Here is a 25,881-nt window from a genome sequence, read left to right as displayed (position 1 = left end):
AAATGTTAATTTGCAGCCGAGAGCTATGAATTGAATAAAAATTATAACAAAAAATGAAAAGAAATTTCCGTTGCCGGGACTTGAACCCGGGTCTCTCGGGTGAGAGCCGAGTATCCTAACCAACTAGACTACAACGGATTATTGAAAGTGTTACTGATAAGTATTAAACTATTCCATATATTCTATATGAAACACTTCCTAACTTACTTGATTATTAATAATAAAATAATCTATTTAGTTTTTGAATTACAAATGAAATTAAATTATAAAACAGTTCTACAAATGGTTCATCATCCAGTTTTAAAAATATGATGAATTGTTAAATCACCTTTAAAAATAGAAAGAATGAAGTTATAAATTATTTTCGAAAACACTAGAAATATAGGTTGAATTTCTTAGAACATTCTTCAATGTTATATTTCACACCAACAAATTCATTTAAAACTCACTTTCTTAGTAATATATATTTTTTAAATATACTTTTTACTCATTATTTCTGTAATTAATAAAAGAAATTCTGTCTATATCGTGTCAAATTATCTTTCCTACTTTATATACTTAATAATTACTTTCTTAAATACGGACCAGTTTTAATTTAGAAATACCCTCCTACCATAACATAAACAATTTATTATAAATGTAAAACATAATTTATATATTTAAAAACATGTTTATTTACTGTCGATTTTAATATAAGGTAATTTAAAAGTCATAATTATGCACAGATAAATAGTTAATTTACATGAGTTTGAATTAAACAATGGAACGTATTTTCTTATAGACATTTCAAAATTAGTTTACCAGTCGCTATAGAACTTGAATCCGGGTCTCTCGGGTGAGAGCAGAGTATCTGACCAACTAAACTACAACGGATTATTAAGAATACTATTTACAAAGAATTTATTTATTATTTCATATATAATAAGAATAATCTATTATTTAGTTTTTGAAATTGTATAAACAAATCAAATTAAATTAAATTATAAAATAGTTCTAGAATTTGTTCCTTATCAAATTTTAAAATAGAAAGAATGAAAAATAATTTCTAAAACTATAAATGTTGTGAAACACTAATAATATGTCAAATTTCTTTGAGTATTCTTCAATTACATTCTTTCGACACTAACAAATTCATTCAAACTTCACTCTCTTAGTTATATATTTTTTTAAATATACTTTTTACACATTATTTCTGTAATTAATAAAAGAAATTCTGTCTATATTTTGCAAATTATCTTATACACTTTTTCGTTAAAAGTTTTTTTCTTTCATTTCTTCTCCTGATGGAGTGACACAATACAGAGACCATTGACTTCAAATCCAAGCTTTTATTCTGAAGCAAGTTAGGATTTGTTATTGTTCGCTTTTAAGCGCAAGAACCATAAGTTGTTAGGGTTAGGGCATTGTTTCATCGTTTCTATAAAAAAAAATTCCTTCGAAGACGAAGCCGGTTTTCGTTATTTACCTCGAATGCTTGTTCGCCAAGTCTGTCGTCAACATGAAATCTCATCGTTCAACCTTTCAACCGGAACGATCATCATGGGACTAATAATCAATAAAACTAATAAGCCTCGCCTAGCTCCACCTAAGACAGGGGATCAATCAAATCATGTCATACCTTGCTGTAACGATTCAATTACAGAATGATTATGTCCTTCCTACACGTGCAAATCTGATACTTGATTTGTTCACTTAACACCAATTATACGTTATCACCGTTTCACTTGCCTTTTGTTACTACTGAATTCATCGATCCAGCTTTCTGAATGGAGAAATATGCTTGGCAATGACACTCACATTTTGTGTAGATATCTTTTGGACAAAGTTACCAAGGCAAATTTACCTCACATACTACCGAAATAGGTAAAAAAAATTTGAAATACGAAAATAGATAAGTCGTCGGGGACCCAGACGACTTCTAATGAAGAAGTCGTGTCCCAGACTTCACCCTATTCATGAAGTCGTGCATCCTAAAAACGACTTTAGGATATGGTAATCGATTACCACGTATTGTAATCGATTACCATACCGTTTTTAATAAAAAAATATAAAAAAAGTTGAAATCGTAGGGGATTCACGACTTCAATAAGAAAAGTCGTGCCCCCCAACACAACTTTACTTTTTTTTTTAATTTTTAATTTTTATTAATTAAAATCATTTATAATTTTTAAAAAATATTTTTAAATGTATTTAAAATAATTAAAACTATATCTAATTAATAATGAAAATTTTTCAATATTATTAAATAAATAAATTTCATACTTTTAATTATTTTTGTAATTAAATTAAATTTTTTATAAAAGAATTTCAATTAAAAAATTTATAACTATAATTATCTAATTAAAAATTCAAAAAAAATTATATTTTATTATAATTTATTGTTTTTAATTTTTATTATTATAGTATATTTTTTTACAAAATTATAATTAATTAATAATAATTTTTTTCATTATAAAATATTTGAGATGTGAATATATCATACATTCGATTGACTCAATTGTTTCTGATAAAAGATGAAACTATCGAATGCTTTTAACAGTGTTACCAGTGATCTAGAACTGCAAGAAGAGTATCGAATTTTACTTATCTCTTGTAACAAAATAATATTTGGTTGAACAACCCAAGTGCTCATTCATTTCATTATAGTTAAATTCCCTTTAGAAATCATTCATAGAGTGTTAAATAACTTGCATGATACATCCATCACACACAAATAACTTACATTTGATTACAGAAGGATGGAGTTTAAGTTGAGGATTTGGTGAGGTCTTGTTGAAGTGCCTTGTGAAGCCAAGTTTCGGCTTCTTCCATGATCCCAGGGCTGAGCCTGAGCATAAGGATGCAAAACTCAGTCTCATTGAGCTTCCCATCCCCATCAAGATCGCCCTGTCCAACCATGGCCTCTGCTTCCTCTTTGCTCATCCCATCCATACCCAATAGAGCCGAATTCCTCATCAGACTCTCACCACTGATCAAACCCGTTTCTGGGTCGGCCAGAAGCTTGAAACCTCCACACAACTCAGACACAAAGGTCTCCACACCCAGCTTCTCTGCCATCACTGGCAACATGTCCTCGAACACTTCTTCCACCATGCTCTCTTTCTCTCTCGCGGATTCGTTGCTTTCCATTATCTTTGAAGGAGAATGGAATCTTTGTTTCTTTTAACCGTGAAACGTGGAAACGAGGATGGAGGAAGAAAATGAGTTTGGAAGACTCGTTCTTTACAGTGATGTTAATATTTTCTCCATGAGTTTCAAGACCTGACGTCTTCAGCCAAGAAAAATTGTATTTGAAGAATATTGTGCACCAAGGTGAGAGAACACTATAAGTATGACGTCAAATGTAAATTAATTGTCTTGCAAAAAAAAGATAAAAATAGGAAAAAAATATTATGAAAAAACATCACGAGTTAGCTATGTTTTTTGGAGTTTAATCTCATTCTGATTTTGTTAAAAGATATTTTGAGGCACGTGGATGAAATTTTAAAATATTAAATAAAATTTCTTTTTTTAAAAAAGCAAAATTACTTTTTATTTTAAATTAACAAATACTTTAGAATTACTAATTAAAATAAAGTAACTAAAAACTAATTAACCCATTCGCTTAGATAACATGTCTTTGAGTGGCATTCCACGAAGCTTCCCCTAGTCTTTGTGGTTCTGAGTCAATTTGCACAATTTTTGTTGGCTTGTATAGTGTATCTGGATTATCTGGCAATGGGTCATCATCGTGATTTATTTGCTGCCTTCCTTTTGTTCTTTTGCCACGATGCCTCCTATATCACCATATATTTCTTTTATCACATAAGACTTTTAATGTTTTCTTATAAACTCGCCAGTTCAGATCCAGAATCAGTCTTCACCATTGTTTATAGACATGACAGCATAGAATTCATGATAAAATAAAAAAGTCTTTTTTTTAATATATAATTTTTTAATATTTATACGGTTTTAATATGTTGGTTTATTATGGGAAATACTACGTTGGTTGTTAACTTTTTCTAATGTGTTGCATTTGCTTATTTCTAACCTGAAAGTACTGTTGTCAAATATTTCATTTTAACTATTTGCACCTTCGCATAGCCGAAATGAATGATTCTGGACATGGAGTGGAAACTTTATGATTGTTTATTTATAATTATTATAATGATTGATGAAAAATATGATGCATTTGCGTACATAATATATATTTTGCGTAATCATTAATCAATTAAAACCAATGCAATATATCAATAAGAATGACGCGTTTAATTTAATACCAAAGAAAACAAGCAAACTAACAAATAATATATCAGTCTCCTATTGTAGTTGAAATGCAAAATGATTCAGAATGATTATACCCTTAGAACTCAATTTTGTCACTTTAAAACTACAAGACACTCTAAAAACCAACTTAAGAAACAAATAATCGCACACTGAACAAAATAAGCATACCAAATATTGACCCATGAGATCTTTCTCTATAACTCTTTTGACATTAGGAAATTTTCCTATTTAAATCCGTTGTTCACTGACAATAAAAATAGGGATACCAGAATTCATTTTCGGATTAAAATATTGTCTTTATTATTTCTCCTTTTCTTTTTCAATTTAACTTCTTTTTTTAATCCAAATGACATGAGGCTAATTTTGTGATCGGATAAAACGTTTTAGGATGACAATTTATGTTTTTAAAATAATTTAAAATATGTTATGGTAAAATTTAGGTTATTTCATATTGAATAAAGATTACAAAATTGAATATCATATAAAGGTTAATATCCAAACTCATTGTTTTAAATTTTTTTGTTGAGAATAGTGTTAATTTCTATATGTAGATTTGAAGAAAGTATAATTGATGTTGATTATTTTTAGTTATTTCACTTCAAAAACTTATTAAATTTAAATAATTTCAAATTCCATCTAAAACATGAGAATTTAAAATTGGGTTAAATATGTTTTTTTATTTTAATTTTTGGTGAAAATTGAAATAAGTATTTATGTGAAACTGTGACCCAATTTAGTTTGTTATTTTTAAAAATGAATGAATTTAATCATTTAATCAAACTTTGCTAAGTTTATTTTATGTTTAAAATGTGTTTTTATGTTTGAAGCAATCAAATAAGTTTAATAAAATTTGATTAAAATAATTAAATTCAGGTATTTATAAAGTTGAAAAATTAAATTAAGTTAACATTTTAAAAATAAACTAATTTTAATTTTCATTCAAAATTAAGAAATAAAAAGTATATTTAATTTTTTAAAATACAGGTTGATCTAAAACAAAGTGAACTTAATTTAACATGACTCGTAAATATATATTAAGCAGGAAAATTAAAATATTAAATAAAATATAAAAAGAACAATTAAGTGGTAGATAGCATGCACATAAGTTTAGATTATAAATTAGGAATTTTTTTTATGGGATTGGCGAAGATTTGTGAAGACTTACTATCTAACTTGCTTAAAAAAATATCTAGTTTGGATTTTGCTTATGTATTTTTTATATTAAACTCCATCCAACCAAAGTCATTATTGAACAGTGAGATTGAATTAGGTCAATTAGATCTAAATTTTGAACAAAAAAAATATGATTTACAAAAATTATAATTTTTAAGTATAACTTAATTAAAAACAACACGACCTTTATAAAAATAAATTAAAGATTTTTAAGCAAACTAATAAGTTATGTCATAACATATTTATCTAAATCAATTCATGATAATAATAAAAAAACATAAATTAATGTGTCCATAATAATTAATCACCTATCAATCCACTCTTATAAAAATGAATTAGTTTGAATTAATGTGGGCTTTATCCAATCAAAACGGGTTGAATTCACTATATATTTTTTGGGAGTTCCTCCCTCCACCCCCACACATCTCTTCCTCCACCTCCTCTTTACTTTTTTGCCTCTTCCTCCACCTTTCATTTACTATTTTGCCCCTCAGTAAAATTTTATTTTTAAAATTATTGTTTTTTAATTTTATTCATTTATAACATATTTCACTGATAACCTACGTAGTTCCTTGTATGAGTAAAATATTTTTCTGCAAAGCTTGGTGATCGTGAAAAGAATTATCAAGCAATCTTCCTCTTGTTCTCGGTGCAATACGTGGTGCAGTGAGTTTATGGTGTAGTGTCCTTGTCGTGGTTCCTCTCCAGGTACGTAGTCATAATCCTTCCTATAATTCTAAACCCTAAACCATTCCCATACTTCCAATAATCCTTTGAATATCCAAGTCTATAATCCTTGCATGAGCCGCAAAACGTAGTAAAATAAAAACGAAACCTAAAAGGAACACTGCCTCTGGACGGATGACATCCTTCAACGGATGTCAACATCCGTTTAAGGCGAAACGGATGTCGACATCCGTTTTGCCTTAAACGGATGTTGACATCCGTTGAAGGATGTCATCCGTCCAGAGGCAGTGTTCCTTTTACGTTTCGTTTTTATTTTATTTGTTTATTTTATTTACAGTAATTTATATTTAAATTTATAATTTTAAATGTTATATATGGTAAGAATAAAGAAATGGAGAAATAGAAGTGAAAGGTTGATGAGGCTTGAAGAGAAAATGATAAACGGAAATGGAGAAATGGAGAAGAAGCTTGACGGAAGAGAGAAAGGTAAACGGAAATGGAAGAGAGGAAGAGGTGCAGAGGGAAGTAAATCAGAAGTTTTAAATAAATTAAAATATTAAAATAATAAAAATAAAAAATTTTAACTTTTGAGGATATAATTGTCATTTTAGAAGGATATAATTGGCATTTTAGAAAATTGGAGAGGTGGAGGAAGAGACGTGTGGGGGTGGAGGGAGCAATTCCCATATTTTTTTCATGATAGAATGTTTTGTTTGAAAAGGAAGAATTACAAAAAAATTAAGAATATATTAATGACTTTAACATATTTTTAAAATCCTTCTATATAAATTACAATGCATGATAAAAGAAAAAATAAATGTCTAACATCTTTCAAATAAGATATTCTATTATGCATGATAAATTACAATACATGATAGAATGTCTTGTTTGAAAAAAAGAATTACGAAAAATTTAATATATTAATGACTTGACATGTTTTCAAAATCTTTCCATATAAATTATAATGCATGATAAAAGTAAAAATAAATGCCTAACATCATCTTCAGAGTGTATTTTACCTTTTCTTTTTTATTTTGTAATGGAAAAATTGAAAACCGGTGATATATTTAGTGATATTTTCCTTCTATCCTAAAAAAAAGTTTTTTACTCATTATAAATTCAAACAAGGTCGTGTTAAATATTATTATGAACTTGGACATTAGGTAGATTAACATTCTAAAGTTAATTATTATTTATTACATAAACATTTATTAAATTAAATAAACAAATAAGACAAAGTATGAAATCACACAAAGTTTATAATAAAAAGGATAATGATATTTTGACAACAATTTTTTGACAACATTTTAACACCATCTACGTGCCATTCTATGATTGGTCCGTGTTGATGTTTATGATTATTATTATTGATTGTGAAATAATTTTGGACCAATCACAGAATGACACGTAGATGATGTTAAAATGTTATCAAAGTATCATTATCCTAATAAAAATTACAATGAAACATAAATAAACTATATATATTATAAAAAATCTAAATAAATATATGGAAATAAAATATTAAATCATTATCATGATTCTCTGTTAAATAAAATCAAATTAACTAACTTATTAGTTTAATAATTTCTCTCATAAAAAAACATGAAAAACTTTGAACTATATATGTTTACAAATTTGATGTATTGATACCATTTTCCTCTAAAACTCCAATGAAGCACTAATTGATTCAAAAAACCATGACAAACTGAAGAATAATCATTCTTCAAGCAAAGTCACTAAAACTCCTCTCTCCAAGCATGCTTCAAAACATAAATGGTTCCATAAATTCAGCATAAATAGAAGTCTACATCCGAAAATTTTTTTGAAAAACACCAACATATTCGTCCGACTTCCTCTAGAAATATCAACACATGAAGTTAAATTAGGACAAATCTAGTTGCACCATCAATATTCATCTCATGTCAATTAACAGAGGAAAATTTCCATATTGCATCCATAGATGAAACCATTATACCTTTCATAGTTTGAATGTTGAAAAACTATAGCACCAAAAAATCAAAGACATTATTGTGTCTCTTAGATTTATCCCTCAACCATACACATTAAATTCTTAATTTTAAAAATATTAAAAGAAAAAACAATTAGATAAAAAAATGTACTATGATTTCTCATCGTCCAAATCATCCCAATAGTCAAAGTAATAAGGATCATTTTAATTATTTTAGACAAAGGACTACTAGAAAATTTCATAAATTGAACAAACAACTCTAAATAAAATAATCACAAATCGTGAAAAGCTCCGTTCAATCATTCATACAACCATATAGCAATATAAGAAATGAAATAAATATTCAACATTGTTTCCACACAAATAATACATGTACCATAAAACTACTTTTTTTTAATCTACAAATCAAGAGGTCCACTGTTTAACAACTTTTGAAGAACCAAAATTTTAACAAGTGACAAATCATTCAACTAAATTAAAATTTTCCAATTCACATTACCAAGTAAAAATACAAGTTAAGATTAAAAATATAAGTTGTAGTATATGTATATTCATAATTTTGAAAATAAAATAAAATAATTATTAAAAATTATAATTAAAATATTATAGAAATAAAATAATGTTCTTTTAAAAAATATTCCTTTCTATTTATATGAGATATTGGAAAAAAAAAATGAGGAGTTGTGAGAGAATTAGGAGTGATGCATCTTATCTAAAAGCAAATTATATATGAGGGTAATTTAAAAAAGAAGTTTAATAAAAAAAACTATGTATTATATATGAAAAAGGAAATTGTGTATAATAAATGAAGAATCCACATAGATGATATATTTACTAATTTCATTAATAATAACTCTGTTTAGAAAAAAAATATTTATTTATTTTACTAAAAGAATTATCCTTATCATTATCTTTTTTCTATCACTGGCTGTTTTTTTCTTTTCTTAGGAATGATAGAAGAAAAAAACCTAAAAAAAAGAATGGGATTTATACATATAGATGAAATATTTATTAATTTCATTAATAATAACTTTTTTTAGAAAAAATATTTATTTATTTTACTAAAAGAATTACCTTTATCATTATCTTTTTCTATCACCGGCTGGTTTTTCTTTTATTAGGAGTGATACAAGAAAAAAACAAAAAAAAGCATGGGATTCATAGATGGGTCCAGTGTTTTCTTCTTGTTCTCAGTCACTCAGAGTGGAAGGTGTTGAAGGTAGTGGGAATGGAGAGGGAAAGGGGAAAGAGACGGTGGAGGATGAAACAGAAGGAGGACTTGGTTTCCCTTCTGCGGAAATCATGGTACCATTTGAGGTTGTCGATCCGACACCCCTCGCGGGTTCCAACCTGGGATGCCATTGTCCTCACTGCCGCTAGCCCCGAACAAGCTCAATTGTACAACTGGCAACTGGAGCGGGCCAAGCGCATGGGTCGGATCTCCGCGACCACCGTCACCCTCGCCGTGCCCGACCCTCTCGGCTGCCGGATCGGATCCGGCGCCGCCACTCTTAATGCCATCCACGCTCTCGCCCTCCACTACTGTCACTCTCAATCACCGACAAATGGTAATGGAAGTGACGATGCAGTTTCTGTTTTGGCGAAGAAGCACGTATTGTTGCTCCATGCTGGAGGTGATTCAAAACGGGTGCCGTGGGCAAACCCTATGGGGAAAGTGTTCTTGCCTCTTCCTTATTTAGCTGCTGACGACCCTGATGGCCCCGTTCCCCTCCTGTTTGACCATATTCTTGCGATTGCTTCTTGTGCAAGACAAGCTTTTGGAAATGAAGGTTATTCATCACTTCATATACTGTATACATATGAAACAGCTCTTGTCGGGGCTTATTTGGAATAGCTTTATGTACATGCTTGAATTTCAGTTCTCATAGGTACTTTTATTTCAAAGGCAGCCCTCGTCTTAATTTTATTCATCGTAATTAAAAAAGTTAAGTTTTTTGCATATGATGTGATTAAACATGACCAAAAAGTGTTTTAAGACGTTCAAACAGTTAACTTACAGAGTTCTTTCAATCCTCATAGGTGGAATGTTAACCATGACTGGTGATGTTCTCCCATGTTTTGATGCATCCCTCGTGACTCTTCCTATGGACACTTCCTGTATCATCACTGTTCCCATCACCCTTGATGTTGCTGCAAACCATGGAGTAATAGTTGCGGCTGAAACTGAGCATTCAACTCAAAACTATGCAGTTAGTTTAGTTGATAATCTTCTACAGAAACCTTCTGTAGATGAGTTAGTTAAAAGTAAGGCAATTCTTGCTGATGGTAGAACACTTCTTGATACTGGAATAATAACAGTTAGAGGTAAGGCGTGGTTGGAGCTTGTTACACTTGCATCTTCCTGTCAGCAGATGATTTCAGAGCTCCTAAAGATCAAAAAAGAGGTATACGAAGTTGTTTGTTTAGTTTTAGAGATGGAAAAGAAAACAGTAGAAAGTAGTGGATAATGAATTCTTTGTTTTGCATGTATACGCAGGGATGCATGATACAAAGATATTTGAGAAATCAGTTTATTTACTCAGCAAAAATACTTGGAGATTTTTTTTTGTGCTTTATAATTTTTTTTTTTGCATTATAATTGAACCATTTTGTTTTATTTGTTAAGGTCGAGAATGCCATTCAATTTAAGTAGAGATATAATTACGCGGGACTTAATATCTGTTGCAAAGGATTCTTTGCAAATCTGTATATGTATGGACTAATTGGAATATTTGGCAGGATCATGCAAGTGGTAACCTCCTCACGATTTTTTCTTACATTATGCAAAAAGAGCCAATAACTGAGCATTATGCTGTCCTATTAGCTACTTCTTTTCATACACTGATTTCTATTTTCCAAAACAAATTATAATTTGGTAAATGTTATAAATACACCAGGGATCTTTCTATTCATTCCAGTGTCAATCATATCTTTGTCTAGTTTGGTCTGAGTGGTCCTAGAAGTTTGCTTTTTTAGTCTTCGACTGCATATTCCTACAACTACAGGCTCACCTGGGATACCTATTCCTTGGGTCATTGTCTTGGTTAGGTAGAATTTATTCTAGAGTTGTGACTCAAGGATCTTAAAACTTGTTTGGTAAAATGTGAAGGTAAGTTATACAAATGCATCGTTGTCCAGAGATCTCTGTTAATCCTTTTATGTAACAATATTGCTTTTTCTTGGAAATTCTGACTAGGTTGGTAGGTCCTACTGCAGTTACTTTGGTTCAAGACTATGCTATAATGCTAGGTCATAAATTTAACAAATTTTACTTAACGATTATTTATATATTTTTCCCATTTGGATAGTTTGGTTATCAAACGTTTTTGTCTTTCTGGATTCATTTTGTTAATGTTTCTTCATATGAGCGGTACATTACAATTGACAAAATTAATTTATAGTGTTGTTTGAATATCTTGGACATTTGTGCAAGAAGCACTTGGTGCTCTAATTCATTTGAAGAACAATGGAGGTATTTTATCTAAGAAAATTATTTATTGTATAGATGAGTTTATATGAAGATCTGGTTGCTGCCTGGGTACCTGCAAAGCATGAGTGGCTAAGAAAGCGTCCTTTGGGTGAAGAACTAGTCAATAAATTGGGAAACAGGAAGATGTTCAGCTACTGTGCCTGTATGTCTTTGTCTTTGTCTGTGTTTCTCCTCTTATCTATCTGCATTGAAACTCATTTTTCCATTACAGATGATTTGTTGTTCTTGCATTTTGGAACCTCAAATGAAGTTTTAGATCATCTCAGTGGTGTTGGTTCAGAACTGGTTGGTAGAAGACATCTGTGTTCTATTCCAGCAACCACTGCATCTGACATTACGGCATCTGCTATTATTCTTTCTAGTAAAATTGCACCCGGTGTGTCAATCGGAGAAGATTCTCTCATATATGATTCTTCCATTTCTGGTGAAATACATATTGGCTCCTTGTGTATAGTGGTTGGTGTCAATATACCTGTCGACAACCTTTTAAGTATTGACAATTCAATGAAGTTCATGCTTCCAGATCGTCATTGTCTTTGGGAGGTTCCGTTGATTGGAAATAGGGAGCGAGTTCTAGTATATTGTGGCCTTCATGATAACCCCAAAAGTTCACTCTCTAAAGATGGTACATTTTGCGGGAAACCTTGGAAGAAAATTTTACATGATTTGGGTATCGATGAAAGTGACTTATGGGGGTCTGAAGGCCCTGATGAAAAATATTTATGGAATTCGAAAATATTTCCCATACTTCCGTATGTTCAAATGATGAAGGTTGCAATGTGGTTGATGGGATTAGCCAATGAAAAGAGTGAATCCATGCTTCCTTTGTGGAAGCATTCTCGGCGCATCAGTTTGGAAGAATTGCATAGATCTATCGATTTTTCAACTATATGCAAAGATTCTTGTAATCATCAAGCTGATCTTGCAGCGGGAATTGCAAATGCTTGCATCAGCTATGGAATGCTGGGGCGCAATTTGTCGCAATTATGTGAAGAAATTCTTCAAAAAGAGGGTTCTGGAATTGAAACATGTAAGGATTTCCTAGCTATGTGCCCCATAGTTCGGGAGCAAAACTCTAATATACTTCCCAAAAGTCGGGCATACCAGGTGCAAGTTGATCTTCTTCGTGCTTGCAATGAAGAAGAGACAGCTCGTGAGTTGGAGCCCAAAGTTTGGGCTGCTGTTGCTGACGAAACTGCTTCAGCAGTAAGATATGGGTTCAAAGGTACATGTTTTAATCATGTCCCAAGATGCAATACACAAAACAAGTTTGCAAACAGTTTAATGCATATATCTTGCATTCAATTTTTTTGGAGGGAGAATAGGGAGGAGTCTTTGAACAATTTTATGACTTAAATTTTGTTCAATTTAACAGAGAAAGTACACACGATTCATCTAATACTTTTTAAACATAGATAAGCTGTCTAGATAAATGATTATGAGAATGCAATATTAGATTATATTAAAAAAAGTACGGATCATTTGCTGCTTTCCACAGGCTAGTTTTAACTTTTAAGGCACAATATACTGCAAAATTTCTTTTCCACGATATTGTTTATTGGCACACTTAGTATAACTATAAAACTGTAAACTACCTGTTGGTTTCAAAATAATCAATGGAAATGTAAAGTATCGTGATTATTTTTATGAAATTAATATACAAAGGCTAAGGCTACTTAATGCTCAGTTTTTATACGAAGATCAATTAATGTAGTGTTAGGAATTTAGCTTCTATGCGCAATTCATGGTGAGTAATATTAATTTCTCAGAGTGTTTTCTCTCTGTATATTATTGTTACCTCTTAAAATACTTGAATAGAGTATCTATAAGAGGGATTAATTCTATTCAGGATCATTTGATGCCAAAAGATTGGTAACAACTTTTAAGTTCGTCTTTTCACTATTTATAATATCATACTCTCCTTGACTTTATGTGTATGAAATTATGAATAACAAGACAGTTACTTCTTAATTCATGCAACAAAATCAGAAATATGAAGTTTCTGAAGCTAAAATCCGTCTTTTCTGCAGAACATTTATCAGAGTCTCCTGGTAGCTGTTCAGGTCAGGAATTCCAGAATAACAATCACAATGGCTGCATTCATCAGCCTTTCCATCCTAGAAAGGTAAAAGTAGAATTACCAGTTCGTGTAGATTTTGTTGGGGGTTGGAGTGATACTCCTCCATGGAGCATTGAACGTGCTGGATGTGTTTTGAATATGGCAATAAGCTTGGACGGTTCTTCACCAATTGGCACCATCATAGAGACAACTGAAACAGAAGGAATATTAATTACCGATGATGCAGATAATCAGTTGTTTGTTGAAGATTATACGACTATTTGTGCACCATTTCATGGCGAAGATCCATTTCGGTTGGTCAAATCTGCATTACTTGTGACTGGAATTATTCATGATAACATTCTTGTAGATATGGGCTTGCACATCAAAACATGGGCCAATGTCCCCCGTGGCAGCGGATTGGGTACCTCTAGTATCTTGGCTGCTACAGTGGTGAAAGGCCTTCTGCAGATAATTGATGGGGATGACAGCACTGAGAATGTTGCTAGACTTGTTTTGGTGTTGGAGCAACTTATGGGTACAGGAGGTGGTTGGCAGGATCAGATCGGAGGTCTGTACCCTGGGATTAAATGTACTTCAAGCTTTCCGGGAATTCCTTTGAGGCTTCAAGTTGTTCCCCTGTTGGCTTCCCCTCAGTTAATTTCAGAGCTGCAGCAACGACTTCTTGTGGTATTTACTGGTCAAGTAAGTAAACAGTTTGTTTATGTAAATATACATTTGGTATTCCTACACAGAGATCTCTGCATCAAAGAGACTCTTTTCAGTGTTATTTGTCATCTGATATTACCTATAAGCTTGTAGTAAGTTGATCTAACGATCTTTGGGTAACCGTGTTTCTGTTGATAGCATACAGGAAATCGTTTGTACGTGGGATATATTATTTTTTTGCTTTGTTTCCTTTCTCTTACAAACAACAGCAAAGTCTTGTCATAAAATGTTCAAATTTTTGAGTTTTGTAACTTTGTAGCTAGCGCTGCACTTCATTTAATTCAATAACTTCTATAATTAACTTTGATTTCTATTGCACGTTGAACTGCTTTTTGTAGGTTCGACTTGCACGTAAGGTATTGCAGAAGGTGGTTATTAGATATCTTCGCCGTGATAATCTTCTTGTATCAAGTATCAAACGCCTTGTTGAACTGGCAAAGATTGGGAGAGAAGCTTTGATGAACTGTGACTTAGATGAACTTGGTGATATCATGCTAGAAGCTTGGAGATTGCATCAGGAACTCGACCCTTACTGCAGCAACGAGTATGTTGATAGTCTGTTTTCTTTTTCCTCTCCGTACTGCTGTGGCTACAAGCTGGTTGGAGCTGGTGGTGGGGGCTTTGCTCTGTTGCTTGCCAAGGATGTAGAGTGTGCCAAGGAACTGAGACACAGGCTAGAACATGAAAAACAGTTTGACGTGAAAATATATGATTGGCAGATATTCCTATAATACATGGTATGACTACCGATACTTTGTTAGTTTTACAGTTGTATTGTTTTCTATCAAATTTATTTTTCCATTCTTTGTATATTCTGCCCTAGATATTGAATCAGTGTCCATTATCTTGAGGATGATTATATCTCTTAATTTATTCCAGCTTACTGAATAAGATTTTTAAGGAATTAATTAGTATATTTTTTGTATTTTACCTTAATTAAAAAAATCTGCAAGCAGACTAGATATTTGGTACTTAAATTTATAGAAATTCTTAGAATATCATTAATGTAGGGTTCATGTTAAACAAAAAATCAGATTTATGAATTTATGGCGAAGCAACTGAACGAGAAATGGAATAATAAAACAGAAATGGGAATTTGTTCTTTGTTCTAAAGTGAGCAGATGCCTATAGAAAATGGATCTACAAATTTACAATTAACGAACAAGTACGGAGTGACTGATAGTTCCATGGACATGTTCTGTACTGAATTTTCTCATAATAAAAAATTGAAATGTATCCTGTGATTGTTTAATTGCCTGTAATCAAATACGTGGCAAAACAGATATCCAATATCCATTAATTTTTACATATTTGTCTACTTAACACAAAATTGAGAATATTTTTTTTCTTGCTTGGTCTATTGAGATGAATGGTCAATGAAAGGTGAGGTGCCAATGGATATGGTCTCTCTCTCCTCTTTCTCTCTCTCCTCTTTCTCTCTCTCCTCTTTCTCTCTCTCCTCTTTCTCTCTCTCATCAGTCTCTGCAACCTTCTCTTCAATCATTAAGGAATTGTAAAAGAGCTGTGATTTCAGATTATAACAGTTTGAAAATCCATGGAAAATCATACTTGACATAAATAACCACTAATAGACATACCAATTGAGCCTCCTCAATGATTCTGCCGAATACTAAAGAGTGAGAGAGAACGTGATAATCATTTTCATCTTTGCCATTTTTATTCATCATTTCTTTACAAAAAGCAGTGGCGTGAAAAAGAAGGCTGATAAGAAACGGTGAAAAGGGAGGCAAGGGTATCACTTGTTCATATGGCAAAGAATCCAAAGTCGCATGGATTGCTTTTCTGCAGAAACTTCTTCGCTTTTTCTTCTCTGCCATGTGACCCAACATGTAAAATTCGATACTTTATTGCAATACGGATACATCAATCAAACTGCATAAAATATAATCAGTAATACATTTTAAAATGCTAATTACATAGACATAATTTTAATTATTGATTTAAATTAGTTATGGATAAAATTTATATAAAAGGATTATAAATCTGATTAAAATATAAATTTAAACATTTATTAAGTATTAACATAGTACTTATTATCTATTTCAATACATATATACATAATAAAATAGTAATATTCTTATCTCGCGTAAAAGCTATACATAAATTGTATTGAAACTTCTTATAATTTTTATGAAATTCCCATAATACTTCTCAATCTATTTTTAAGAATACATTAGAATGTATTTTTAAGAAGCTTCGTGTTATTTCTTTTTAGATAACTTTAGTAAATTGTGTTAGAATATAAACAAAGTTCCACGTAAAATAAAATAAAAAAATGTTTATATATACATAAAATAAAATAAAAGATAAATATAAGTTTATATATACGTAAAATAAAATAAGAAATGAAGATAAGTTACCTATACGTAAAATACTTTCTTAATAAAAATATTTTGAAATGAAATAAAAAACAAATTCAACTTATATTAGATTCAAATCTTCCATACCAAAATATTCATACAGTAAACTAGGATTGTCTGGACCACAAATTTCACAAGAATCTCCCTTCCTACTTTTGATAAATATTTATCCGACTTAACATTTTTCCACACCTTGTCTTTAAGCAAGTTCTATACAACCTTCTTCTTCCTCCCAATTTCGTGCCCAAACATTTTTAAACAAGATAATGTTAAGTTTACAAGCTCATTTTAGCATCACAAAAAATCTTCGTTTTTGCCATGTTAATGGCTTATGAAACCTTTTCATATTAAGACAGGATATTGTTAACCCTGTTACTCTTCATCTCGTTTTCCTTCATAAACATCAAGTTATCCTTTACACACTTTTATACCATTAAGATCCCTACATGCTTTAGCTTTCTTTATGAGAGTGGTTAGAACTTCTAGCAAGGATGAAAAGATAAGGGAACAGGCCTCTATTGGAATCACGAGACGCATTCCTTTTTCATTGATCTAGATAGAGAAATTCGCAGACTAAATGCACATGAAATCCATTTTTGACATAACACCTTTGATGTACGCTGATTCTATATGTTCCTAAATTTTAATCTTTTCAAAATATTCATGAATTCTTTATAGTGTACATGCATTGTAACGAATATATTTTTTTTAATTGAAGAAAACTATTTAAAAATAAATCTTTAAAATATATATCCAAATAAAAAATAATATTTTTAAATATATTTCAAACTACTAGCAAATAAAAAAAATTCTAAGAAATTATAACAAACCATAAATGTTTACGTTGTCTATCTACCCTTGTGTATTACGTTAATAGTTTAATACCTAGACACCATTGTCCACGCCGGGTCAACTGTTAAGGAGAAGAGTCCAAAACCATAAAAAAACTAGCCAAAGATTCATCATTATTAATCACCATCCGTCCATTCGTAATCCATGATGATGATGGCGATCATCGTCGTCGTCGCTATCGGTATGTGCCACAGAAACAACCCTTTAACAAAGGTTGGCATTTGGATTGGGTGAGGGTAGTTGATGAGAAGGTTACCATCGATTGCCACACACATTCCAATTCCACACGCAATTACGTTTGGTTTTCAGTTAATTTTCAGAACGACAATAAAATAATATTCTTGCTGTTGAATAATTAGGATTGGTGTGGGGCCAAGTCTAATATAATAAGAAAATTGGCACTCTTTCTTTCTGCTCTGCTATGCTACAACCACTGAAGCTTGGAGCGGTGTTACAGTGACAGTGGCGAGTTTTAGAGTGAGAGTGAGAAATGGGTCTGATTTCTAACAGAGTGGAGAGACACGAGATCAAGCCTGGCGACCATATCTACACCTACAGAGCTGTTTTCACTTATTCTCATCATGGTCTTTCTCAATCTCTCTTTTTCCTCTCAAAATTAAATTTCATTTTTTTATTTGTCGATTTTATTCTATTTATTTGCAATGTGATTTCTTTGATCTAGCTTTCAGCAATTGGGTTTTCTGCATCGCCTCCTGCATTTTGTATTTTTTTTTGTTTGCCCTTTTTCTGTTTGAGAAAAAAAATGTGTGATGTGTTTGCAGAATTGCAAGTGGGTCGATAGTGATGTTGTTGTTGAAGGACCCCCGACCCCCGTCTCCCGCCACGGGGAAAACGTTTGTTTTTGCTTTGTCAATTCAATTTGGGTTTCGTGATTTGTAAGAAAAAATTGTTCTTTTTTGACTTTCGATTGATGGGTGTTGTAGAGGATTTTTTTTTTTCTCTCTTCTTTCAATGAGTAAGTTTTTGTGTGATGTTCGCTGGGTCCCGTGACCCTTTTGTTTCCCCGACTCTTCTTGGTGTCCATGACGTTGATTTTGGTTCCTTTACCCGCTGGTGGCTGGAACTGGACTCCTTTTATTTGTGCATGTGCTGCTATCATTGCCATAATGAGTATGCTTTGTTTAGCTTTATGTTTAGGAGGCAATGCAATAATTTGGTAACATTCAACATGGTGTCAAAGTGGCATTGTAAAGCAGAATGTGTATGGGATGGTAATATGAAATGTGAGCAAATTAATTATGAATTTATTTTTTGCTGGATTAGGAGCTGTCTAAGGTTCAATTGATAAACATTAAGTATTCTCTGCACACAGTTGTAAGCAGAGGCATGTACTTGTTAAAGCGAGGAAGCAAAGCCCTCAATTAAACTAAACTTTCTTTCCACTAGATGTAAATCAGACTTTATTTGTTTGAAATTCAACATAATTACTTGTGACTTTGAGTGAAATGATCAGTTGCAGATGTTCATATGGACTGATTGACGAGTATGGAGCGAGTATCATTCAGATTTCACTTAAAGTAGTCTAACTTAGTACCTTTGGAAGAGAATTTTTGTCATGGAACAAATACTGTGCCTCTGTAATGATAGTAACACTGCTACTGTAGAAATCATCTTTACAATTTCTGGAAATAAGTTTATATTTCAATGAAAGCCATCTAGTGGTTTTGGACAATGGGAGTTCTGTTTCCGGGGTCATGAATCTCTGCATAGAAGACTGTTGATTGTGGCAGCACGGAATTAGAATTTTACGTCACTTACTTGTCTTTATTTACTTATTTCCATAACATTATAGGTGGGTTAACTCTGCCATCAGTGTGGTCTTTTTCTATGCTTACTAATGTCAGTAGCTGTGTTTATCATATAGAGTTATGGGTATCATTATGTTTGGATTATTTTGTGAAATATCAAGTGTTTATTTGTGATGCTCTTTTTATGGAGTTATATCACCCATTGTAAGTTTTCAAGGTAGATGACGCAGGCAAATGGCTAGGGGATTTATCTTGCCATGAAGATGAATACATTTTTTTTCTTACTACTCAAGGATCAATTTCTATATTATGAGCGATGCGAATTATATTAGCCATCTAATTTTTTAATGTTAGTACTATCTGTTTTCCCTTCTCAAATTTATAACACATTTCTTTTACACTGTCTCGGTGTATGCTGCATGCTGCGGGTCAATTATACTTTAGCTTTTTAGCTTTAGTTGCTAAGACCTCCTTGCTTATTTAATCCTTACGACATCCATGATGAGAATATCTGTTATTGATTGATTTTGTTAGTTTGAAGGCAAATTTTTCTACTGTTTTCTCTCCAGTTTGTCAGAATCCGATGGGAGATGCTGCTGCTTTGTAGTATCAACCTTTTCCTGCAGCTTACCCCTTATTCAAATTGATTTGATCAAAATATATGACATCTAACTAAATTCAGATGTATATTGAATCAAGCTTAAATTTAACTTAGATTAAATCTAAATACCATGAAATACCATGCAGGCATTTTTGTTGGGGGAAGCAAGGTTGTACATTTCAGACCTGAAAGAAACTTAAAGTCAATTGCTGAGACATCATCAAACTTGGATGATCCAACATCCAACCCATGTCCAACCTTTCCTGACTGTGGATTCAGACAGCCAAACAGTGGCGTAGTTCTTTCTTGCTTGGACTGCTTCCTTCGAAATGGATCTCTTTACTGTTTTGAGTATGAAGTTTCACCATCTGTTTTCCTCACCAAAATAAGGGGTGGCACATGCACTACTGCATCATCTGACCCATCAGAGACTGTTATCCATCGAGCAATGTATCTTCTTCAAAACGGCTTTGGTAATTATGATGTTTTTAAGAACAACTGTGAGGATTTTGCCCTGTACTGCAAAACAGGTCTTTTGATACAAGATAGGCAAGGGGTTGGAAGAAGTGGCCAAGCTTCTTCTATCATCGGTGCCCCATTGGCTGCAATGATTTCTTCTCCCCTCAAGTTACTAATGCCAAGTCCTGTTGGTGTTGCTACTGTAACAGCAGGAATGTACTGCATGAGCAGATATGCGACTGACATTGGTGTCAGAAGTGATGTGATTAAGGTTCCGGTCGAAGATTTGGCTGTGAACCTTGGATGGAATTGTCCTGAGGAGGAGGTCGCTGAAAATGAAACTTCAGACGGACAGATCATTACCAGATGATTTAGCATTGCACTTCAAACGAAACTGCTTCGTGTCTCACTGTTACTTGATACACCAGTTCATAGCAGATGTGTCTTCATGCATGTTACATCTTCTGTAAGACAAGACTCAATGGTTTCTTTCTCATTCCTTGCCGTCATTGGTGTCTGTCTAGTTATTCAAGTTGTGCATGGGATGAAATTGCAATAATATTAATTACAGTAGTAACTATAATCTGATGTGTTCCTTTGGATAATTTTTCTCTTGATTGACCATAATGCAACATTTACCTACAATAGTGATTGAACCATCGTCTGCAACATAGAACATCACATTTGACTATTTTACGCTATGTTGTTAATCGTGCTTTTGGGTTGAAAGTTGATCATGTTTAATTTATCCAGATAGAAGGCGGCTTTTAATATACCACCGCAGCACAATTCCAAATTGCTCCATATACATAATTAACAGTAAAAAAAAGGTGTTGGTAGGAATATGTGTAACAGTTATAGTTGGTGATATCTAAAAACTTTAAATTAAAATATTTCCAGAATATCTCAGTTTCCACTTAGTATATGGCATCACCGACACCTCTCACAAGACTTTGTCTCTGTTTGCTAAAAACGATGTTAAGTCAAACAAAGAAGAAAGTGACAGGATGAAAAATGAAATGCACTAATCCATTATATGATTAGTAAGATTGTGATTTTTATATGAAAGATAGCAGTATATGTAACATTCGAAATTAATAGAAAGTGGTTACTAAGATATGTAATCCGTATTATTTAAAAAACCACTTTTTCAAAATGGAACAGGTGAAGAAGAAGATTAAGATAGAGGTGCACGTGAATAAGAAGATTAAGAAGAACATTTTTTTTAATTATTTATTTATGACAATTGATTCAATAATTATTTATTTATTTATTGTTTTATGTGATTTTTATATTTTTTTTGTTAAATTAATATTAATGATATTAATATAGTTATATTTGACAATTCTATCAAAGTGGTCTCAACCCATAGAGTTTTGGGAATATTTGATTAAGTAGACTTTTTTAATAATTTGTTTTTGATTCTGTGGACTTTTTGGTTCTCAACTTACATGGGATAGGATGAAATCACATTATATGGATTTATTTGACATATTTAGTTGTGAGAAGAATATTAGAAAAGAAGATGAAAATGGAGTGTAGAGAGTAAAATGTAGGAAGAATACGAAAAAGCAACCTAATTTGGATTCCGAATTCATTTATAGGGTTTGAGCAGAATAATTATATTACGAGTGTTTCTTTTTGTATCTCTTTACTTTTCTTCATGTGTCTCCATATTTCAAAAAATACTTTTCTTTAACAGATCTCGAAATCAGTTGAAGCTAGAAAATTCTTCAACGAATTTCAAAATTCGTTGAGAAAAAGAAATAGAGTGTAGGTTTTTTTTGAAATGCAAAGATAGTTTTGGAATTTTAAAAAGATGTTGAAATATAAAGAAAAATATAATAGAAAAAAACATTCTTATATTACTCATTGGTGAAAAATTCAATTGTATACATTAATTATTTTCTGTTTATTTTTTTTAACAATTTTCGGATAAAATAATTAAAAATTGACTCTGTTCTTATATTCTTTTTAGGACCCGATTAAGATCTAAGAATAAACTATTTTACTTTTTCCAAATTTTTTTTCAGATTTTAATAGAGCGAGTGCCTTCAAAACCATCTAGATTTCAAAAATTAATTTTTAAGAGAGTTTGTGTTTTGCAACTATAAATATTTCTTTTTGAAATAGTGATGTATATTTACTTTATATATACTAGTTTAAACATTGTGTATGTATTTTTAAATATTTTGTTATTGTAATTTATGAAAATCAGTTAATTTATTCATAAACGTTATAATTAGATGCTAAAAATAATAATAAAATAATGAAAATATAATAAAAAATTCAAATTTTTGGAGTTACAAAATTATGAACACATAAGATAGAGAAGGTAGGTTAAGAATTTTAAATTGGTAAAATAACTAAATTATGAAGGTAAAAAAAATCTTAGAGAAATATTATCAAATAAAATATAAATAAATTTCAATAAAAATTTGAATCCATATTTGAAAATATAACAAACAGCAAAATATTAACAAATAAAATATAGATAATTTGTTGTAATAAATTAAATTCAAATGCGGAAGTACAACAAATAGTAAAGTATTACCAAATAAAATATAAATATTTTTTAGTAAAAAATTTAATCTAAATTAAAAATATATAAAGAGTAAAACTTAAGCAGGTTTCAATTTTATACAATTTTCAACAAATAAATTAATAATTATATCATTAAGGATAAAGCATAAAAAATGAAAGTGTACACAAAAAAAATTATCTTCTTTATATATATATATATATATATATATATATATATATATATATATATATATATATATATATATATATATATATATATATATATATATATATATATATTGGAAGAAACATAATTCCTATGGAATATGTGCATCCACATTTTTTTAGATATTTATAATATATATTATCACGAACAATGTTTATGTATTTATATTTTTTTAAAATATCTATAATATATTATATTTTGGATGGAAAATATTTATAATTTTATAATAATATTCACTTCATACAAAATTTAAAGAAGTAAAAATAATTTTTTAAAATAATATTAATATTAAGAATTTAATAATAATGAAGTAGGATTAAATATTACATATGTGCATTGATGCTTATGTTAGTGTTAAAGATATTATTTTTTAAGTGATAAGACATATGTATATAAATATAATATTTATTATGATATATGATATTGCATTATTTTTTAAGTATGTGATGAAGAAGTAATAGTATTTTGACACACATTATATTTATTTAACATATATGATAAGGATAAAGGAGTCATAAAAAATATTTTTTTTATATTTTTAAAGAAAAAAAGAAAGTAAAGGGTAGTGAAAGACAATGTTAAACTAAAATCACTGTGTCAAAATATTATTATTAATGATAAAATATTATGTATGCAACCTCTTCCTTGGAATATGTCATCTGAATGAAGTTGATTCTCCTTTCTTTATAACTTCTTCTAAATATTTTTTTTTCTGTCTTTGTTGTTTGCAACTTTATAAAACATAAATTTAATATATAAAAAACAGTTATATTTATGTTTTTATATTATAAATGATTATACAAAATCACCAAAACTAGTCATAATTGTCAAATTAAATTAATTATATTTTTTTTCTTATGATTTTATTCATGTAATGTGTTTATTGCATCCATCAACCAAGTACAAAATTTTAGTCTTTTTTTTTTCAATTCTAATTGTGAACTAAAATCTCCATACATTAACATTTTGAAAACTCAAATTAACACGTTAAGGTAAATTTTTTCAATTGAAAATAAACATTAAAAATAGCACATTTAAAATGTCACGAAATAAAAATATTATAATTTAGTTAACAAAAAGTAATTATGATAAATTGACATTAGTACGATAAAGTTAATAGATACAATCAGGAAAGAAGGAGACTTGAGCAAGGGTATTTATAGTTGATTTTTGTTTTGTTTTTGGAATGTTAATTTTTTTTCCTCTAAGAAATCATGATTTCAGATTTTTCAATAAATTCATAATTTTTGTTTTTTATTTGATTTGTGGGATATTTTACTATTATATATATATATATATAGAGAGAGAGAGATTTAGATTGATGAATGATTCTAACTGGTGAATTATATATATCACACTGTTCATTTGGTATGGTGTAATAGTTGGTTTTTGGCTTATGATTATTGGGAATTATGTTATTGCAAGTTTGTTATTGACTTGACTCCTCTTAATAGTGTGTTTGCTCCAGTATTTCTGAATATATCCACAATAAAATAAGAGAAAGATAATGAAATAGGAAGAACTACTTAAATTTGAGCAGAAATTTAATGAAGAACAAAAATTTATGAAATGAACTGAGAAAAAAGAGAAAGAATCTTCTAAGATAGTCTTATAAAAAAACACGTTAAAAAAATTAATAAACAATTATATTATAAAAAGTAAAATAAGAATAATAAATGTGTACACAAAAGTTATCGCTTTTCTTTATATAATAAGGAAAAAAAGTGAAAATGAAATATATATATATATATATATATATATATATATATATATATTAAAGAGGTCATTAGAAAAATCAATTCTCTTTACATATAGCATAATAACAGTAGGAAAGAAAGAAAATATTATATAAAACTAGTTCGAATGACATTTGGATTTAATTGACATTTACTTGAGCAATCTTTCAAACCACTAGTAAAAAAACTGTTTTTTAATTCATGTTATAGGCTTCGGTTTAAGTGAAACCGAAGCCTATCAAAATGTGATGGTATTTTTGTAGCTTAAGCGAATTTATATGTCTCGGTTTAAAATTAACCAAAGCATATAAGTCATATTATCTCGGTTAAAGCAACGATTGAAGTCTAAAAGCCCACTGTCCCCTGACAGGTCTCTGAAATTTGAATTATGTGCAGAGCCTATGGCTTCGGTTCGTTCAGAACCAATGCAAAATAGTGTTTATGCCTCGATTTAGGCGGGAACCGAGGTATATAATCATTTCATATTTTTTATTTTATTTTTTTCTGAGGACTATATGTCTCGGTCGAGTGTAGAATCGAGACATATATGCAAGTATTGCTTCGGCCGAGCATAGAACCGAGGCATATATGCACGTATCTTAACCAAAAAAACGTAACCTTTCATTTCCTTCTTCCTCGAGATCTGACTTACTCACTCCCTCGCTCTCCCTCCCTCGCTCTCTCGCTCTGTCACTCTCTCACTCCCTCGCTCTCTCGCTTCGTTGCTCTCGCTCCGTCGCTCTCGCTTCCATTGCTCGTGTTTAGTCGTTGTATTCCTCGCGTCGGTGTCGCCATTATTGCTCCGTCTGAGCCATAACCCTAATGATAGGAGAGAGACTGTGCTTTGCATCGTTCTTAGAGTTTTCCAAAATGTTAGGGTTTGATTTGTCTCTGTTATCTTCCAATTTCAAATTCTGCCAACTCGAGGAAGATTGTTGGACACAATTTGATGTGTGGGAGT

The 25,881-nt window shown here is 30.7% G+C and overlaps 3 protein-coding genes and 1 non-coding gene across 6 annotated transcripts; 2 read left to right on the top strand and 2 right to left on the bottom strand.

The window, feature by feature from the left end:
* Positions 1-65: 65 nt before the first annotated feature.
* Positions 66-138, bottom strand: TRNAE-CUC (transfer RNA glutamic acid (anticodon CUC)). Its single transcript has one exon. It is a non-coding gene; the product is annotated as a tRNA-Glu (tRNA).
* A 2,497-nt stretch (positions 139-2,635) lies between these two features.
* On the bottom strand, positions 2,636-3,301 carry LOC108342590 (calcium-binding protein KIC). Its single transcript, XM_017580381.2, has one exon. The coding sequence runs from the start codon at positions 3,127-3,129 to the stop codon at positions 2,746-2,748; it is 384 nt and encodes a 127-aa protein (XP_017435870.1). The 5' UTR covers positions 3,130-3,301; the 3' UTR covers positions 2,636-2,745.
* A 5,930-nt stretch (positions 3,302-9,231) lies between these two features.
* Positions 9,232-15,287, top strand: LOC108343062 (bifunctional fucokinase/fucose pyrophosphorylase). 2 transcript variants are annotated; one of them, XM_017581105.2, is made up of 6 exons: positions 9,232-9,885; positions 10,136-10,500; positions 11,601-11,727; positions 11,797-12,810; positions 13,616-14,349; positions 14,712-15,287. In XM_017581105.2, exons 1-6 carry the CDS (start codon positions 9,324-9,326, stop codon positions 15,102-15,104), a joined length of 3,195 nt encoding a protein of 1,064 aa, XP_017436594.1. In that variant the 5' UTR covers positions 9,232-9,323; the 3' UTR covers positions 15,105-15,287. The 2 variants fall into 2 exon arrangements, with proteins under 2 accessions (XP_017436594.1, XP_052734767.1); XM_052878807.1 differs by having other exon boundaries at positions 9,846-9,984.
* A 2,369-nt stretch (positions 15,288-17,656) lies between these two features.
* On the top strand, positions 17,657-21,091 carry LOC108340963 (protein LEAD-SENSITIVE 1). Of its 2 annotated transcripts, XM_017578552.2 has the most exons (3): positions 17,657-17,787; positions 17,966-18,190; positions 20,123-21,091. In XM_017578552.2, exons 2-3 carry the CDS (start codon positions 18,097-18,099, stop codon positions 20,803-20,805), a joined length of 777 nt encoding a protein of 258 aa, XP_017434041.2. In that variant the 5' UTR covers positions 17,657-17,787; positions 17,966-18,096; the 3' UTR covers positions 20,806-21,091. The 2 variants fall into 2 exon arrangements, with proteins under 2 accessions (XP_017434041.2, XP_017434040.2); XM_017578551.2 differs by having other exon boundaries at positions 17,674-18,190.
* Positions 21,092-25,881: the final 4,790 nt, after the last annotated feature.

This window comes from Vigna angularis, chromosome 6, assembly GCF_016808095.1.
Source record: "Vigna angularis cultivar LongXiaoDou No.4 chromosome 6, ASM1680809v1, whole genome shotgun sequence".
Taxonomy (NCBI): Eukaryota; Viridiplantae; Streptophyta; class Magnoliopsida; order Fabales; family Fabaceae; genus Vigna; species Vigna angularis.
This window is presented reverse-complemented; position numbering and strand designations above follow the sequence as displayed.